At 40.5% G+C, this 20,782-nt stretch overlaps 1 protein-coding gene across 1 annotated transcript in view; it reads right to left on the bottom strand.

The window, feature by feature from the left end:
* Nucleotides 1-394: 394 nt before the first annotated feature.
* Nucleotides 395-20,782, bottom strand: part of DDR2 (discoidin domain receptor tyrosine kinase 2) — a 92,163-nt gene continuing 71,775 nt past the window's right edge. Inside the window, exons 16-17 of the mRNA XM_004706770.2 lie at nucleotides 7,519-7,668; nucleotides 395-3,483 (exon numbers count right to left, since the gene is read on the bottom strand). Of these exons, the coding sequence (XP_004706827.2) occupies nucleotides 3,349-3,483; nucleotides 7,519-7,668 (285 nt within the window). The 3' untranslated portion in view covers nucleotides 395-3,348. The remainder of the gene's footprint in view (nucleotides 3,484-7,518; nucleotides 7,669-20,782) is intronic.

Here is a 20,782-nt window from a genome sequence, read left to right as displayed (position 1 = left end):
GCTCCAGAACGGATCCCAGCAGTCCCAGCTAGTCCTGCGCCCCCTCTGCTTGGCCTCTCATGGGTCTTCCCATACATCCTCCATGACTTCTTTCCTAAAGCCCTTTTCTAGCCTCCTTCCTCAGTCGTGTGCACCTTCACTGATTCCTTTTCTCACTCCACTAGCAGACAGTGCTCTGCACTAGACAGTCTCCTACTCTTGAAGATAATTATCCCACCGTTTGCCTTTAGGGCAGTGGTTCTCAACCTTCCTAATGGCCCTTTCATACAGTTCCTCATGTTGTGGTGACCCCCAACCATATAATCATTTTCATTGCTACTTCATAACTGTAATTCACTGTTGTGAATCGGGCAACCCCTGTGAAAGGGTTATTCAACCCCTACAAGGGTCGTGACCCACAGGTTGAGAACTGCTGCTTTAGGGGCTTTCTTTCTCTTCCAGATCTTTTCGATTCACTTATGTGTTTGGTAGCTCATAAGCTTTGAGCCTAGGAATAAAGTGTGAGTTTACATCTTGAGCAATAAAGTGAATTTACATCTGACCATCAGAAACACAATTTGGGCATAAGAGTATTTCACATACATCATGGAGATGATAACATATTACAAAGGCAAGGCAGTTTTCCATCCCTTTTCTTACATCTTTAATTAAAATGTTCTTACTTCTAAGCTACTTAAAGTAAGTTCTGCATACTAAGCTTGTTTAGCTATGTTGCTAAACACTATAGGTATGCCTAGGCTGTAAGTTAAACCTGTGTCCAACACAGGGATCTCAGTGCCAGAAAAGAAAGCCTTTCTTATCCAAAAAAAGGAGAACTTGGCATGATAATGCATATTTGGTCGCTACCTGGATTCGATTACTTTTATGACATAAGGCCAAGGAAATCAGGCATGCTAAGCTCATTTTAAACATGATTTTTTAAAAAAATATTGGGTCATGGGAGATGGTGAGTAGAGGCAAAAACAAAAAGAAAAGAGGAAAGAAGTGGTGAAATGGTAGACAAAGGAAGAGGACATGAAATTGTTTTCTCTTGCCACATGACAAGTCATGGCATGGTCTGGATGTAACCCTACCAGATGTGAATAATGGGTAAAGGAGCATAGGTTGAAGGACCTGATTTCAAGTCCCATTAATTTTAATGACCTGAACACTTATCTTGAAAGCAGAGAGTGACTAGAGCCAAGGTATAAGACAACATGGCAGCACTTTCTAGTTAGCAACTGGCAGGTGTAAGGGAACGTACCAGGTAAACCTTGAAGCACTATATAAATGGCAATGACTTCCCTACATTATTTCATTTGATGACCCATGACCACAAGCAGGAGGTGAGGGCCACATCCACTGTAAATCCTCGTGTCCAGGGAGCACTTAGTCACATCCGAGCTAGAGAGTTCAAGACCATCTGATCTAAGTTTACATTCTACAGTGAAGCAAGCGAAGACCCAGAGGGGCAACGTGACTTGCTTGTGATGATACACGTCTGGAGGCAGAAGTAAGACCCAAACTCCTGATCCCCTGCTCTCTCCAAAGTTAGTCTGGGAAGAAATAGAGCCTAGCGTCGTAGCTCATAGTCGAGAAAAGCTGTGTCAGGCTACAAAATGAATTTTGAGGGCTCGGGCTTTCTGTTTGCGCAGCGATCTGTGCGACACTGCAGGCTGGATGGGAGAAACACTCAAGTTGCTGAGAGACTGTGTAGAAGGTGGACTTTTTGAGGGGAACGAAAGCAGACCTCAGCATCAAGACCATTTCTTCTCCGCTTGGGGGGTTCATCTGTAATTCTTTCTACTTCCTCCTCAGCAGGGACCGAGGGTTTCCTTTTACTCCCATGACTCTGAGAATTTGTGGAGGATGGAATCTCTGAGTCTGTTCTAAGGAGGCTCTTACTTAATAGTGTTTTTATTTCCATGAATTCTGGAGGAAAAGAAGCCAGTGTCTCTTGCTTTCTCTACTGATTATATCATATGTGAAGAAGAGTGTGTGTACTAAGGAGTACCCTTGGGTGAGTTTTCTTACCATGCATGCTCTTTGCCTCTCCACAATCAAAGGCCCGCCAGTTAGGAGGACATTAAATAGCATCTCAAACACCACCTATCTTGTGTTGGAAAGTCGATAGGTTTCTTGCATAGTTCTCCAGTCTTTAGCTGAACTTCTTCAATGACAAAGCTCTCCTCATCTCTGGAGCAGGTCCATTCATCCTTGCGTGCTCTGACTCTGCCTGAGATTTTACTCACAGGGAGTGGAAATCAGTATCCTTATAAATTCCATCCAACGCTCTTGACACTTTAGGGATACACATAACAAACCTATTCCCTTCGGTACATGGCTTTCAGCTATCTATACTGACGAAATCCAGCCGATTAGACCCACTTAGCTTTCATCTGTTAAAAGAGCTGTAATATTAGAAGGTGAGCCTAGAGGGCCTCAGTTAAAGATGTCAAAATACCAATCTTTACCAAATCCATAGGGACTCCCATTAAAACATACTTCAGAATGTCTGAGCAAGACAAAGAGGAGGGAGGACCCCCTACAGGCATCACCCATGAATACTTGTTACCCAGCCTTTGTAGACCGTCTTCCCTACATGCATGCTATATTCAAGAGTCCTTCCATCATAAAGTACTTTGTTGTTGTTGTTTTGGATAAATGACAACTTGTTCTACTTTATCGAGCCACATGAAAGACTCTCTTAACTATCCATCTACCCTACATTTCATCTGTGGACCTCAACCTGGACCCTATCATATGAATGAACAAAGCAGGCATTCCACAGAAGTTGGAGAAATGCTGAGAGGTTCTCAGACTTGTCCAGTGACCCAATTAGGAAATCTCCCATGATTCATTGCTGAATATAGTTTCCTTGGATTCCTCACCATCGACCAACTACCTCCGCTATGCTTGAGCTCATGTATCATTAGATATTAGTATCCTTCAAGTTTCTATCTACATAAATATGATTTAAAGAGCGAGCAACATGGAAAAGAATCATAGAATCTGCACATTTATAAATACAAGCATATTTAGCCTTTATAAATTATGTGAATTTTCTAGCCTTTGTTATCCAACATTTTGATATATCAAGTAAGATTTATTTTACTAGATTTTCTCTGCCCCTGGCTTTTTTTTCCCTCTTTCCTTCTCTTTTTTTTTTCTTTCAGTTTTTCTATGTAAAAAAAAATAGTGCTGGTGAGGGGATGGGAAGTGAAGTGAGGGGAGGAGAGGAACAAAAAGAAAACAAGCTTCAGTCTCTCGGGTCCATCTAATGTCCAGATGGAGTGGCTTAGGTGTGGATGAGTGGTAGGTCTTGTGAGGGAGACCAGGTCTGTCAAAATGTTGGCACCACTGACAGCTTTACTCGTCCCCTTGTTGAAGGAGCAGAAGGTGGATTTCCTGGAATGATGGGCGGTGTTTGGTGTCTCTTCTCCAGCAGCTGAGCATCAACTTATACACAGAGTCAGGACAAATGGCAGGCTGAGGGAGGTAAATCTTTGGAAACAAACAAACAGAGTGTTAGTAAGGAGAGAAAAAGGAAGAGGCATAGCTGTTTGATCTGATGGACTTGCTGAGTGTAGTCGTCTATGATCCCTACTCACAAAAGTTCTCAACGATATTATTCCATTTTCCCTTCCCTTTGTCCTCTCTAGTTCTCCAGTGCAGGATTTCCTCATAGCCCACCCATGTTGAGGCCTATTTAGTTGAGTCAGCTCATGGCAGGGGAAGGAAGAATTGTAGTTGGCTCCACTTGACAAAAATAAAATATTAGTCAGATGCCCATCCTGGGATGTAGAATGTATCCATGTAGCCCTTAGCCATAGCTCTCTGTGCCTCTCCTCTCTCCAACGTATTGGCCCTGTCTAAAAGAGATTGAGTTTCTATCTGCATCATATACCAGTGTGTGTGTGTGTGTGTATGTGTGTGTGTGTGTGTGTGTGTGTGTGTTCTATACGCAGACTGCCAAAAGAACAAATAGATTTGTTTGGGAAGAAATACAGACAGTCTGCTACTTCAAAAAGAGGATGGTGAAATTTCGTCTCAGGTACTTAGGACATGTGACTAGCAGGAAGCAGACTCTGGAGGACATCATGGTTGGTAAAGTTGGCAGTGCAACATAGGGAGCCCATTCACAAAATGAATTAGTACAGTGGCGGCAACAATAGGCTCGAATATAGTAACCAACAATTATAAGGGTGGATCCTAGCACAAATGTACAGGGTCTCCACAAGAAAAATGCTATCTTATTGGCACCCAAGTGACAAGAACCAGGAAAATAACTCCTCCTGCCTACCACACACTGCCGTCATCTCCTTACCTCCATTTCTGACACTCTGCTATGGCAACAGTTCTGAACCACACCAAATTCCTCCTGCTCCTTGACCCATGGAGCCATGTGTCATCGTGGCTGGTCCAGCATCTTTCAGTGATTTGATTATTCATTTACCACTCCCCCTGCCCTATCTCCTCCTGCCTCAACACTAGCCTATTTCATGTGTCATGGGAACTGGACTTTCCTCAAAGTCTGTTTATTCCCTTTGTCCATCAACTCTTAATTTACTAGTAAAAAGACAAATAATTTTGACTTCTTTTGGAATACCTGATGATATCTGCCAAGTCTTAACCAAATACATTACAAATGTATATGGCTATAAGAGCTCAAGCATTTGAAAGAAAATATTGCCAATGTAAACAGTGGTACAGAAAAATAAGTACTGTCACATAATACTGATGAAACTCAAAACTGGTGGCCCTTTCTAAGATATATGCTTAATTACTTTAGAAAGAATAATCTATCTACCAATTTTGATCCCATGGCTATCAATAAAAATCTCAATGTTAAATAATTTAAATGATTAAAATTGTCTTTTCAAAATCTTATAACTTAGTAAACAACTGAAATTATTTGTGTGATAAATCTTATACTTGCAAAATTCCATTACTGTTTATCACATTAAACAAAATAAACATTAAAAATATTTTTAGTTACTTTATTCCATTTATGCCATAAGCTTTAAGAAAAGTGTTCTTGGGGAATGCTTCACATTTTGTGAATTAAAATTGAAGATAAAAATGTCAATCACATTTTTTAAAATACTGTAATTATTGCTCCCGACTTCCAAGTATTACTGTCAACTGAAGACAAAGAACTTAAGATTTGCCTACACCATGACTTCTAGGTATGAAATTCCTTGTAGAACTCATGCTATTGAAATGCTTCTTTTGCATTATATATGTTATGAGCAATAAGTTAGTGATATCCTTAGCTGTACCAATCAAAAACTAGCTTCACCATACATGTGTTATACAGTGTCCACACTATCTATCTAGCAGCTTATAGTAAAACAAACATTTAAAATTTGAAAAATGAAATGGTAATAATAAAAGTTAATAGCAGTTAACTATGTACTAATACATTTAATATTATATTTACTTAGTTAATGAAGTCATTTCACTAATTCTTTGGTAAAATGTTCTACCTATGCTGATGGGTAAGAAGCATATTCAGCATATAATGGTAATAGTTAGCTTAGGCACTGGCTTTGGAGTTAGTCAAATATTGGACTTGGCTACTCAATGATATGGTAATTATTTTAAAGGGATTCTTAGTGAAGGTGAAATGGTGAGCTGTTTTAAACTAATGATTTAAAAATAAAATAACAAAGATAATTCAAATTCATTAGAATATTAAAATGTTTTCTTGTGGAATTGACTAGATATTTGAATAATTAACGTGTAACCTTATCTCTTTGCCATCAAGTTGATGCTGACTCACAGTGACTCCATAGGCAGGGTAGAATAGCCCCTGTGAGTTTCTAAGAATGTAACTCTTTACATCTGGTGTTTTTGAACTGCTGACCTTGAAGTTAGCAGCCCAATGAGTAACCACTAAGCCACCAGAGCTCCATAGTACTAAGTAAAAACATATATAACATCAATAATAATTTAAGTAAAACAGTCAGTGAACATAATGTTGGAGCCAGGGAGAGTATGCTGAAAATCGTAGTTAACAATTTTTCCCCCATAAGGTTTGAGTCACTGAATAAGAAGTTGAGGGAGACTCAGAGTCTTATAACATCCCTCCCTTTGCCTACAGTTCCAGCATACATTCAAACTGGGGCCATTGTTATGATGAATATTAACTTTTCTATTGGCCGTGAGTCATTTTATGGGTGCCCCTGAGCTGGTATATATTAAACTAGGGGAAACATTTTTCCTTGACTCACTGGCAATGTCATGCACATTGGAGTAAGTTTGCCCTTTGCCATAGTAAGAAAGAAATTGACAAAAAAGCAAGGCAGATTAGTTACTGTCTGCTACCAAACTATCTATAATGATATATTAAGGTCGAATTAAATTCTGACACCCTTTTCTTGTTGTTCAATCTAAATGTTGCATTATCTCCTGCTAGTCCTTTGTCTCTTGCTTGCTTGGACTTATTAAAATGACCAAGGGCTATGCTGTATGAAAGGAGAGAAGGCGAAAATGACCAAGGGTCTACCTTTTGTTTTCTGTAAGATCCTTCTCCTCTATCCCAATTGTTATGATATCCCTGCGTGAGTTGTTATACTCCAGGGGAGTGCTACAGCAGGGCCAATTGAGGTAGATTCAGAGTGAGGCCTCACGGAAACTTTAAAAACTTTACTATCCAAAGAAATCGTGGAGTATTTGAACTAGGTCTGGGGACTCCTTGACTTCTTGAGTACTCAGCTCTCCCTGAGTCTTGAATAGCAACACCAGCTGTCTCAGAAGTACACAGACTAGCTGTGAACATGCATGCCTAGAAACAGAGCTACACAATTCATACCAATGCCGCATTAAGTATAAAGGCATTATTCTAAAACAAATGTGTATACATATTTTATTGACTTTTGAGCTTATATTTGTGTATGTATATACACATATATAATATTAGGAAGATTTAAACCACACAATCTAGAACAAGAAATAAAAAAACAAGAGAGAGAGAAGATTTTGGTTTCCTAATACTTTTGATCTAGGGGACAGAAAGAAGTCTTTCTTTCCCTTTAAAAAAAAATCATTTTATTAGGGGCTCATACAACTCTTATCACAATCCATCCATACATCAATTGTGTAAAGCACATCTGCACATTCATTGTCCTCATCATTCTCAAAACACTTGCTCTCCACTTAAGCCCCAGCATCAGGTCCTCATTTTCCCCCTCCCTCCCTGCTCCCCTCTCCCTCATGAGCCCTTGATAATTTATAAATTATTATTTTGTCATATCTTGCCCTGTCCGACGTCTCCCTTCACCCGCTTTTCTGTTGTCCGTCTCCCAGGGAGGAGGTCACATTTAGATCCTTGTAATCGATTCCCTCTCAGAAAGAAGTCTTATGGGCCACTAATGGTCCTAGGTCTTTCACTTAATTCAAATAATTAGTAACAAGTGACTACCCTCTATGTGGTTCAGCTTCTATCACAAGTTGATCCTGCAAAAGCGAGACTTTCCTATCTCTCTTCTCCAAGAGCACCCAAGCCCACATGCATCTGTCCTCCACAGCTCTTACCTGCCTTCCCTGGTCTCTGAAGAACTCGCCAGTATTCTCGATGACCTGTTCATCTGACAGCTGAGAATAGGGCTGCTCCTGGCAAAAGGTGAAAGTCTCCCACAGTGTCACACCAAAGGCCCACACATCACTTGCTGTAGTGAACTTGCCCTAATTAAATAAGGAAAATAAGAGAAAACCAGAGTGACTCATGTACATTGAGAATAGGTTAGATTTTCATAAGCTAGGGTTATCATTTCTCAAATGCTTGCTAAGAATCCTGACCTTATCAAGGGAAAAATATAGGACAGAATTTCAAATTCTCATAGAATCCAGGATTTTGGGAATCACTGAGACTGGATGAACTCTACCCACCCCAAAAACCATTGCCCTGAAGAAATTTTTAAACCTCAAACCAAAAACATCCTATAAAGTCTTCTTTAACTTGAATAGTAAGTTCGATTTTTTTTTTAATAAGTATCGTATGAGTTCAAGTTGACAATTGAAACTCAAAAATTGAGGTAGAAGTCAGGGGTGAGTTTATGGTAGTTGTGGGTGAGCAATTTGGAAAAGAAGGGCAAACCCTCTGTAGGGTAATATAATAAAATTTTTAATTTTTTTAAATTGAAAAAAAAACTATATAAAACCATAGCTATATGATGAGGTTTTGATGGATCAGGTATCAAGCATCAAAGGCCCAGAAGAAAAAAATCATATCAATGTGAATGACGGGGAGCATGGGGTGGAGACCCAAAGCCCATCTGTAGACAATTGGACATCCCCCTACAGAAGGGTCACAAAGAAGAGACGAGCTAGTCAGGCTGCAATATAGCACGGACAAAACATACAACTTTCCTTTAGTTTAATGCTTCCTCTCCCCACTATCATGACCCCAATTCCACCTTACAAATCTGGCTAGACCAGAGCATGTACACTGGTAAAGGTAAGAGCTTGAAAGACAAAGAATCCAGGACAGATAACCCCCTCTGGATCAATAATGAGAGTAGTGATACCAGGAGAGTGACGGAAAGGTGTGTGGGATGGGGGAGAGGAACCGATCACGCTGATCTACATATAACCCCCTCCCAGGAAGTCAGACAACAGAAAATCAGGTGAAGGGAGACAGTGGTTGGTGTAAGACATTAAATTCATATATATAAATTATCAAGTGTTCATGAGGGAGGGAGGGAGGGTGATGAAGGGGGAAAATGAGCTGATACCAAGGGCTCAAGTAGAAAGAAAATGTTTTGAAAATGATGATGGCAACCTATGTACAAATGTGCTTGACATGTGGATGGATGGATGAATTGTGATAAGAGTTCTATGAGCTCCAATAAACTGATTTTAAAAAAATAGATATATGAATGGATATGGGGCTCACATTTAATTCTAGACCCAATCTAAGAGCAATGAGTTCTTATGGCATGGTTCTGCTCTCTGCTGACCCTCATGAAAAGATCATTGAAGATATGGATGCTATAGTAAACTGTGGTAAAGAAACCAAATGGTGCCAGGCTATCAGAAAGAATAGCATCTGAGGTCTTAATGGTTTGTCTTCAAACAAGGAGCCATCTAAGTGAGGCATTAACTGTCAGTATGGAAGAAGCACTCCAGCAAGTGTGATCCAAGGATTATAAATAATAAAACCCAAATGCAAAGGAGGTTATGGTGTCAGAGCTTAAATTGTGAATTCTGAGTTTGCAGAAACTATAGATGACAGTGGAGCCCCAAATATATTTTCAGGGTGCCCACATGGATTAAGTTTCCAATGAATTTGCTCTGACCATATTTTAAAAGTCCAAAACTCACTGCCACCCAGTTAATGCTGATTTCTAGTGACTCTGTAAGGCAGAGTGGAACTGCCCCCCTGTGAATTCTGAGATTGCAATTCTTTCCTGGAGTAGAAAGCCTCATCTTTCTTCCATGGAGTGGTTGGTGGTTTCAAACATCAGATCTGTGGATTGCAGCCCAAAGCATACCCACTATGCCACCAGAGTTCCTCTCTGACCTTCTTTAAGGGACGTGAATAGCCTTGCTATCAGACAGAGAACACTGTAAAGTCAATTATGGCAGATGCAGCTAGGTTAATATGTAATAACCTATTATTTGATCTCCCTTTTGACCCATTTTAAAATAGCTTCAATTTTTAACATTTCTGTTTTCTCTTTGATTGAGTATTTTTTTGTTTTGTCTAGCAATTGGTGCATTTTTTTTGTTTGCTCTGTTTGATTTTGTATAAATGCATTTTGTTTTGTATGATTTTCTGTATATGAAATCAAGGACAGGTCGATCTATAGAAACAGTACCAGGATTGGGATATCACAGGGGGAGATGAGGGAGAGCAGGGAGTTAGCAACAATGAATATGAGAAGAAAATGTTCAGAAATTGTTTGGGTGATGACTGCACAAATCTCGTTAATATGACTAAGCAATTAAATTATATGCTATATGAAATATATGGTAATAAAATTCTTTTTAAAACTGATGATTGGCTCTGTAACCCTTCAGCTAAATCACAATTAAAACGTTTTTTTAAGAGAAAAAAAGAATTAGAAAAAAGAATTAAGATATATGAAGATCTTTGGAACACAGCAAGTGCAGTGGGAAGAGGGCAATTTGAAGTCATAAATACACAAGTAAAAGAAGAACCAAGACCAACACCCTAATCCAACCGGTGCAACAATTAGAAAAAGAATAGCAAAGTAAGTATATAGGCTTCAGAAGGAAAAATAAACTCTAGTGAAGAGAAAAATATATAAAGAATCAACAAACTAGAAGTTCATTTTTGAAAAAATTAATAAAATCAGCACCTACTGGCATATCTAACAATGGAAAAGAAGATGCAAATAACACGAATAAGAAATGAAATGGATGACATCGCATCATAACCAATTGGAAATAAAAGGTAAATAAGTGAATATTGTGAAGAACTGTATTCCAATAAATTTGAAAGTCTAGAAGATACGGACACATTTCTAGAAACTTGCTTCAACTAACACAGGCTAATGTAGAGAACTCTAAAAATTCCATAATAAAAGAAGAAATTGAACAAGTCATGAAAAAAAAAATACTACCAACAACGGCTTCACTGGCAAAGTCTACCAAACATTCAGAGAAGAGCTGACTCCAATTTTACTCAAACTATTCCAGAGTATAGAAAAGCAATGAAACTCCCAAATTCATTTTATAAAACCATCACTAAACATCACTAAAAGAGAAAATTGTAGACCAATATCCTTCACAAACATAGGCACAGAAGTTCTTAATGAAATTGTAGCCAAAAATAATCCAATGACATAAAAATAATCATAATACATCATGAGCGTGTTAAGTAGAGTTCTCTAAGAAGCAAAACCAGTAACTTTTTTTTTACCAGTAACTCTTGTATATGTATGCATATAGAAAGAGATTTAGGTCAAGAAAGGGCTCACAAAGTTATAGAAGTGGGTTAAATTCAATCAGGTTCAAGTTCATGGGTCAGATGTAAACTGAAAACTGCTTCTGACTTCTGTAACTATAGACACAGAAGAACAGGAAACAGGAGGCCCACAGGCTGGTGAATGGAGAACTGAATGCATCTGAGATCAGCCAAATGAATCCAAGGTTGGCAGTCCACTGATGGCCCCTAGGACCAGCAGGTGGTATAACAGGAGGTGGAGAACCAGATGACAGATCCAAATCCAGCAGTAGAAGTGAACTAGCTTCCATACACTGTCAGTCTATACTAAGAGAAAGTCACACTCCAAATGAAACCTCCTTCAATTGTAGCAACAATGTTACCAGTTTAACTGCTTGGTTGCTTCACAGAAAATCCCATCATAGAGTTGCCAACACTATGTTACATCATATCATGGGAGAAACTTGGTCCACCCACGCTGACATAAATCCTAGCTACAAGGACCCAAACCAAACCAAACTTACTGCCATTAAGTCATTGCTGACTCATAGTGACCCCTGTGGGTTTCTGAGACTGTAACTATTGACAGGAATAGAAAGCTCAGTCTGTCTAGCCCAGAGCTACTGGTGTTTTTGAATTGCCAACCATGGGAATTGCAGGTCAACACGTAAATCTACACCACCAGGGCTCCTCTCACAATGACCGAGTGGGATTCATTCCAGAGATTCATTCCAAGGAAAATTCAATGTAAGAAAAGCAATCAGTGGAACCACCCACATAAATAAAACCAAGTCAAAGAACCACAATGGGAAAGATCATTTGAAAAAGTCCAACACTCAATAAGACATTCATCAAAATCGAGAAATTCTTCAACATAATTAAGGGCATACCACTATAAACTAGAGTTTATAGTGACTCGAAATTAATAGGTATACAATGGCTAACATTAATCTCAGTGGAAACTGAAGGCATTTCCCTTGCAAATCAGAATCAGTTACCTTTATCACCACTCTTATTCAATATTGTGCAGAAATCTTACCCAAAGCTATAAGGCATGAGAGAGAAATCAACGGCATCTAAATTGTTAAAGAATAAGTAAAACCTAACTATATTGCAGATTATATGACCTTATACATTAAAAAAAATCACAAAGGCTAAGCACAAAAATTCCTGGAACTGATTGAAAGATTCAGTAAGTGGTAAAGTACAAAATCAACACTGAAAATGCAATCAGATTTCTTTACACAATGAGGACTCTGAAAGGGAAATCAGGAAAATTATACCATTTAAAATAGCCACCCAGGCCAGCCCCAATCCCAACTACATGGACAGCTGTCCCTCCCCCCAGAAGAATTTATTTCAGAGGACAGCACTGAATCTACAGCTCCGGGAGAGGGACATGTCTGCTCAGAGCACACGGGAGCAAATGAAGGGGGAGGAAGAGAGAGTGGAGCACATCCTGGCCCACCAAGCCTTGAGGATGACATTCCCGCTCAGAGTAGCCAATCCACAGAGAAGACCATATGGCTGGCCCCACTATGAGACACGACATCCCTCACTGACCCATAGCCCTATGGGGCACAACACTGGAGACACAGTGAGGGAATTCCACTGGATCTGATACCACCACACCGAGGCAAAACACTAAGGGCATGGAACAGAACACCAAGGGGAGCAGAGCAACAAAATCCCCAGGGAATAACAAAAATAGACGTTGGGGCCAGGGCTTGGCACCCCAACAGATTGGACTGGAAAACACTCCTAAAGGCCAACAAACAGTTCTTGAACCAACTACAAGCTTTTCTTTCTTGTTGCTGTGTTTTGTTTTGATTTTTTGTCATTGGCTTTTTGTTGTTGATTCGTTTTATTTTGTTGCTTGGTTTTTCTCTGTCTTGTTTTTGTGCATGTTATTATCTCCTCAGGTCTGTCTAAATAAGATAGGCTGGATGAACAATCTGGAGGAGAAAACAATAGGACCGACAGTTCCGGGTAGACATGGGAGAGGAGGAGGTGGGGGGAAAAGTAGAGGTGTTAACAAACCCAGGGACAAAGGAACAACAAGTGATCCAAATCGGGAGGGTGTAGGAGGCCTGGTAGGGCATGACCAAGGGTAATGTAACTGAGAAGAATTACTGAAACCCTAATGAAGGCTGAACATGAAAGTAAAAGGAAATAGAAGAAAGAGCTAGGAAGTAAAGGGCGTTTACAGAGGTCTAAATAAAGGCATGTACATATGTAAATATATTTATATATGAGGATGTGGAAATAAATCTATGTGCATATGTATATAGATTTAGTATTAAGGTAGCAAATGGACATTGGACCTCCACTCAAGTGCTCTCTCAATGTAAGAATATTTTGTTCTATTAAATTGGCATTCCATGGTGCTCACCTTCCCCACACAATCGCTGAAGACAAAGTGAGTGCATAAGCAAATGTGATGAAGAAAGCTGATGGTGCCTGGCTATCAAAAGATATAGCACGTAGGGTCTTAAAGGCTTGAAGATAAACAAGAGGCCGTCTAGCTCAGAAGCAACAAAGCCCACAGGGAAGAAGCACACCAGCCTGCGTGATCACGAGGTGTTGAAGAGATCAGTTATCAGGCATCAAAGAACAAAAAAATCATATCATTGTGTGCTCACCTCCCTGATACAATCGCTGAAGACAAATGGGTGCATAAGCAGATGTGGAGAAGAAAGCTGATGGTGCCTGGCTATCAAAAGATATAACATCTGGGGTCTTAAAGGCTTAAAGATAAACAAGTGGCCATCTAGCTCAGAAGTAACGAAGCCCACATGGAAGAAGCACACCAGCCTGTGCGATCACGAGGTGTCAAAGTGATCAGTTATCAGGCATCATCAGAATAAAAAAATCAAATCATTGTGAATGAGGGGGAGTGCGGAGTGGAGACCCAAAGCTCATCTGTAGGCAATTGGACAGCCCCTTACGGAAGAGTCCCGGGGAGGAGACTAGACAGTCAGGGTGCAGTGTAGCAACGATGAAACATACATCTTTCCTCTAGTTCCTAAGCTTCCTCCCCCCTAACCCACCCCCACTATTCTGATCCCAATTCTACCTTACAAATCAGGCTAAACCAGAGGATGTACACTGGTACAGATACAACTGGAAACACAGGGAACCCAGGGTGGATGATTCCTTCAGGATCAGTGATGAGAGTGGCAATACCAGGAGGGTGGAGGGAGGGTGGGGTAGAAAGGGGGAACCGATTACAAGGATCTACATATAACCTCCTCCCTTGGGGACAGACAACAGAAAAATGGGTGAAGGGAGATGTCACACAGTGAAAGATATGACAAAACAATTATTTATAAATTATCTAGGTTTCATGAGGGAGCAAGGAGTGGGAAGAGAGGGGAAAATGAGGAGATGATGCCAGGGGCTTAAGTGGAGAGCAAATGTTTTGAGAATGATGAGGGCAATGAATGTACAAATATGCTTTACACAATTGATATATGTATGGATTGTGAGAAGAGTTGTATGAGCCCCTAATAAAATGATTAAAAAATAATAAAATAGCCACCCAAAAGATTAAACACTTATTAAGACATATAACTAGAGAAACAAAAGACCTATATATGGAACACTAAAAAATCATTGTAAAGAAATCAAAAGAAAAGCCCCAAATGGAAAACAATCAAAACATTTTTTTTCATGGTGGAATAATGCTTGCTAGTTGGGCTGCAACCACAAGGCCAGAAGTTCAAAACCACCAACTACCCCATGAGGGAAAGACTAAGCGTTTTAGTCCTGTAAAGAGTGAGTCTCAGAAACTCACAAGGGCGGTTATGTCCTGTCCTCTGGGCTTGATAAGAATCTGCATCAACTCTGTGGCAGTGAGTTTGCTTGTCCAGTAACCGAACGAGGGTGCATCTACACCATGGATGACGTTGTTTTAGGTGCCATAAAGCGGATTCTGGCTCATAGCGACTCTGTGGGGCAGAGTGGAACTGCCCCTAAAGGCTTATCTAGGTTGGAACTTTGTGGGAAGGAGTACTTGTGACACAACTAGTTAAATGTCAGCTGCTGAGAGGTAGGCAGTTTGAGTCCACCAACCATTGCACAGGTGAAAGATGTGGCAACCTGCTTCCATAAAGAGTCCATTCATGCTTCCATAAAAAGTCCACTGAAAATGACAAAATCATAAGGAGAGAGATAAAGTTAGGGGTGGTCAAGATAAGAATGGTGGGGAGAAGGTTGGCTATGTATGGATATAAAAAACACAGTTCAAGAGGCCAACAAAAATGCAAGAGTATACCTTGCTTGTGGGTAGGAACTCGAAACTCTCACTGTGATCGAGTCCATTCGGACTCACGGTGGCCCCAGCATGGGGTAGAACTGACTTCTGGTAGTAGAAAGCTCCATCGTTCTCTCCAGGAGCAGCTGATGGTTTTGAGCTGTTGACTTTCCAATTGGTAGCCCAATGCCTTCTCACGATGCCACCAGGGACTCTGGCAGAGTGGGTATGTGTTGGGCTGCTCTCTACAAGGGTCAGCCCTTTGAAACCACCAGTCACTCCAAGAGAGAAAGATAAGGTTTCTACTCCAACAAAGAGCTACAGTCTTGCAAACCCACAGTGGTAGCTGTGGCGAGGAAGACACAACACCATTACTACCCAAAGCTATCTAGAGATACAGTGCAATCATGATCAATATTCTATCGTCATTCTTTAAAAGAGATGGGAAAATTGATCATCAACTTTACATGTTAGAGAGAGAAACCCCTGGATAAGCAAAGCCCTCTGGAAGAAGAGGAATAAAGTAGGAGCCTTCACATTTCCCAATTGCAAACCCAACTCCACAGTCACAATGATCAAAAGAACCTGTTACTAGTACAACAGACCTACCCACCAACGGATCAAAATGGAGAGCCCAGACAAAACTGGATATTCATTTGCAGAAAAGGGACACTGGATCAATATTTCACACTGCATACAAAAATGAACTCAAGATGAATAAAAAATCAACATGCAAAATCTAAATCTATAAAACAATTAATGACACAATTGGGATAAACTTCGCACAGATATACTATCAAACATGACCAAAAATGCACAGACAGCAGAAGAGAAACGAGATAGTTGTCGTCGTCAGGTGCTGTCGAGTGCATTGTGACTCACAGCAATCCTCTGCACAGCAGATGAAACATGACCATTTCTGGGCCATCCTGACTATTGGTATGTTTGACCCCATCTTCAAAGCCACTGTGTCAATTCATTTCTTCTAAGGTCTTTCTCTTTTTCAATGCCCCTCTAATTTACCAAGCATGATGTCCTTCTCCAGGGACAGTATCTCCTGACAATATGTCCTAACTACTTGAGGTACGTCTTGCCATTATCACCTATAAGGAGCAGTCTGGCTATCCTTCCTCCAAGAGAGATATGTTTGTCTTTCTGGCAGTCCAGAGTACTTTCAATATTCTTTGCCAACACCACAGTTCAAATCCATCAGTTCTTCTCTGGTCTTCTGTATTCATTATCCAACTTTCACAAGCATATGTGGCGATTGAAAATATCATGGCTTGAATGTGGTGAAGAAAGCTGGGGTGCCCGGCTATCAAAAGATATAGCATCTGGATTCTTACAGACTTGAAGATAAACAAGCAGCCATCTAGCTCAGAAACAACAAAGTCCACATGGAAGAAGTGCACCAGCCTGTGTGATCATGAGATGTCGAAGGGATCAGGCATCAAAGAACAAAAAATCATATCATTGTGAATGATAGGGAGTATGGAGTGGGGACTCAAAACCCATCTGTAGGCAACTGGACATCCCCTTACAGAAGGGTCTTGCGGAGGAGACGAGCCAGTCAGGGTGCAATGTAGCAACGATGAAGCATACAACTTTCCTCTAGTTCTTTAATGCTTCCTCCTCCCCACTATCATGATCCCAATTCTACCTTACAAATATCTGGCTAGGCCAGAGGATGTGCACTGGTACAGATAGGAACTGGAAACACAGGGAATCCAGGACAGATGATCCCTTCATGACCAGTGGTGAGGGTGGCAATACTGGGAGGGTGGAGGGAAGGTGGGATAGAAAGGGGTAACCGATTACAAGGATCTACATATAACCCCCTCCCTGGGAGATGGACAACAGAAAAGTGGGTGAAGGGAGATATTGGACAGTGTAAGATATGACAAAATAATAATAATTTATAAATTAACAAGGGTTCATGAGGGAGGGGATGTGGGGAGGGAGGGGGGAAAATAAGCTGATGCCAAGGGCTCAAGTAGACAGTAAATGTTTTGAGAATGATGATGGCAACAAATGTATAAATGTGCTTGACATAATGGATATATGTATGGATTGTGATAAGAGTTGTATTAGCCCCCAATAAAATGATTTTTAAAAAGAAGAAAATATAGCTTGGGTCAGGCACACATTAGTCCTCAGAGTGGCATCTTTGCTCTTTGAACCTTTAAAGAGGTATTGTGGAGCAAATGTACCCAAATACATAATACGATTTCTTGATTGCTGCTTCCATAAATGTTGATAGGAAGGGCAGTCCCCCGATCTACCCCAGGACCAGAGGGGAGGGACTCATGGGGACCAGCAAACAGACCTGGATCTATGTAGGGTTTTTTTTTCTTTTTCTTTTTTCCCCCTTGTCTTTTTCTCTCTCCTTTTCTTTTTTTAACCATATGTTTTCTTATTGTTCAGACTAGGACATTGCTGGTTTGTCAACTTATATGAGTCGGATATGGGAGGGAAGCTCAGGGAGAAGGCAATGGGGCCAATGGCCCCGGAAATTATAGTGGGAAGAAGGAGGTGGGGAGAAGGGTGTGGTGAGTGGGCGGCATCATGGACAGGGGAACAACTAGGGAAGCGGAACCAGCATCTAGTTGAGGCTAGAGATCCTGTGAGTATTAGAGCAACACCAAGCTAGCGGAGAGGAAGCACTAAGAGGTGGAAGAAGGGGGAGTTTGATGATGTGGCAGGAGGAGGCAAAATGAAACAGAGCCAAGCTCTAGATATCAAAGGCATAGATAGGGAGATTAATAGAGGTGTGCACTTATTTAAATACATTAATCCATAACAATAGAGGTATTGGCCTATGTACATATATTTATAAGGCTGCAGACAGGCCTTGGGTCTTGGCTCATAGTTTCCCTCAATACAAGAACACTTTGTTCTAATAATTTGGCATTCTGTGACACACACACACACACACACACACATGATCGCTGAAGACAAAATGTGTGCATAAGCAGATGTGGTGAAGACAGAGGATGATGCCCGGTGATTAAAAGATACAGTGTCTGGGATCTTAAAGGCTTGAAGTTAAGCAAGCAGCCATCTATCTAACAGTGAAACAACAAGCCCACATGGAAGAAGCACACTAGTCAGTGTGATCGTGAAGTGTCATTGAGACCAGGCAACAGGTATCAGAAGATTCACAGCAAACAGTAAACGAACAAACAAAAATGTATTGGTGAGAATGGAGGGGGTTTGGAGTGGAGACCCAAAGCCCATCTGTGGACAATGGAACATCCCCCTACAGAGGGGTCGCAGGGAGGGGGTGAGTCAATCAGGGTGCAGTAGAGCACTAATGGATCATGCAATATACTTATGATCCCTTGAGGCTTCCTCACCCCCCAATATCATGACCCCAGTGACGCGTTCCACTCTGGCCTAGACGGGAGCATGTACATAGGTGTAGGCAAGAGATAAAACTCACAGCACATGGAACCCAAGAACAGGAACGGGAACAGAGATACCAAAAGGGCAGGGGAAGGTGGGCAGAGGTGGGAAAGGAGGGGGATACCCATCACAGTGAAGGGCACCTCACCACACACCCCCATCCAGGGAGAAGAGCAACAGAAACCAGAGAGGAAGGGAGATAGCGGTCCGTGTGAGATTTGAAAATAATTAACAATCTATAGCTATCAAGGGGCCCCAAGGGTTGGTGGGGTTTGGGGGGAAAAAAGAGGAGCTGATCCCAAGGACTCAATGGAAAGTAAATGTCTAGAAAAGAACACTGGAATATATGTACTGATATGTCAGAGACAATTGATGTATGGATTTGTAACAGATGTAAGAGCCCCCAATAAAATGATCTAAAAAAAAGAGTAAATACTTGACATACGTCAATTTTCTCTCCATTTTTCATAATGCTACCTGTTGCTCCAGTTGTGAGGATTTTTAATGTTCTCTTGCTATATGTCTTTATATTTATATATGTATATGTCTGTATGCATATATACATACATGCATGTATACATATATAATTTTCTTTAGATATACAATTCAATAGTATAATCATCTTAAGAAAAAAATGTGCCATCATCACCTTTGATGATGATGAAATATTCCAAATCAACTTTGGACTATATTCTTCCTTCTTGTACCCATTACTCTTAACTCCCCATTTCCCTCCAACTTCCCCTTCCCTACTCCCAAGTAATTATTAATCTAGTTGCTCTCTTCATCGGTCCATCCGTCCTAAGTTCCCCATACAGGAAAACACAAAAAACAAAGATGAAAACCAAAAAGGACATAGCAATAGTCACCAACTAAACAGAGAAAAACTTCAGTAGAAAAGAAAGTAGAAGATACTTAAAAATCAGAATAAATTCAAAATGGGTCAAAAGGGCTATCTAATGACAAGGCATTAAATTTAGCAACCTAATTATAGCTGCTAATACTTTTCTGATATTAAGGGTATTCACATTCGTAGACTATGGCCAGCAGGGATTCACCAAAGACTCAACCACAAAGGGACCCTACAAATGGATTTTTGGCTTCCTGTGTCATCCATGACATTCCACAAACTGGCTGTTTAGGATTTAGGCTCTGGTACTGTTTCTTCCTTGGATCACACAGGCTCATGTGTTTCTTCCATGTGGACTTATTTAGATGTTTGTTTTGAGATGACAAAAATCATAGATGCTATTTTCTCTAACAGCCAGGTACTATCTAATTATGTCACCACATTTTGCTATAGCACCCATATTTTCAGTGCTCTCTTCACCAAGGGCTTTGCCCACCATCAGAAGTGTAATCACCTTCTTTGACACAGACATGTTTCCTCCCTCCACCTACCTCGATACAAGTTCCCAGTAAGACTCACTAATATACTTGTAGGAATCTGTTGATTTGGGAGGACCGTAGAACTGCTATGTAGCAAGAATGTGTTGGTCTTCCCCCTCGGCCCACAGCATAGGAAATTGGCTCCAGCTGGAGTGATGCCACCATGGGAAGTTGCTTTTTAAAATGCTCAAATAGGGTGGTGATAAATGATTTATAGGAACTAGGAAGCCACACTAACTTGTTGTTTGGGGGACCAGATTGGAAGACGACATGGTCTGAGAACAGGAGCTTGCCTTTGTCTTGGTTTTTTCCTTATAGTAGTAGACTTATACACCATTTGTCCTTTTGTGATTGACGACTTCGCTCCACATAATGGTTTCCAGGTCCAGTCCAGGCATGAGTTATTTAGTGGTTTCACCTGTTTTTTCAGGAATGCATAGTATTGCATTGTGTGGCCATTGGATTTTTGTATATGACCTTTACTTTGCTGAAGAATTTCCCTTATGTTCCTATTTTATTGAGGGTTTTTTTTAATTAGAAATGGGTTTTGGTTAGTATCTAATATCTTTTCTGCATCTATTGATACAATCAAGTGATTCTTACTCTTTTTCTTATTTATGTGGTACATTACATTAATTGTTTTTCTAATATTAAACCATCCTAAAATCCCTGGTGTGAATCCCACTTGGTCATGGTAACATTTTTTTTAATATGTTGTTGGATTTTATTAGCAAGAATAATTTTTGAAGTACTCCCTCAACACAAGAATACTTTCTTCTAGTAAATTGGCATTCTATGATGCTCACCTTCCCGACACAACCGCTGAAGACAAAGCGGGT

The sequence above is a fragment of the Echinops telfairi genome, unplaced genomic scaffold, assembly GCF_000313985.2.
Source record: "Echinops telfairi isolate 266 unplaced genomic scaffold, ASM31398v2 ScPeMD7_7424;HRSCAF=8462, whole genome shotgun sequence".
NCBI classification, from domain to species: domain Eukaryota; kingdom Metazoa; phylum Chordata; class Mammalia; order Afrosoricida; family Tenrecidae; genus Echinops; species Echinops telfairi.
The sequence above is the reverse complement of the archived record's forward strand: the minus strand, read 5'-3'. Positions and strand labels throughout refer to the sequence as shown.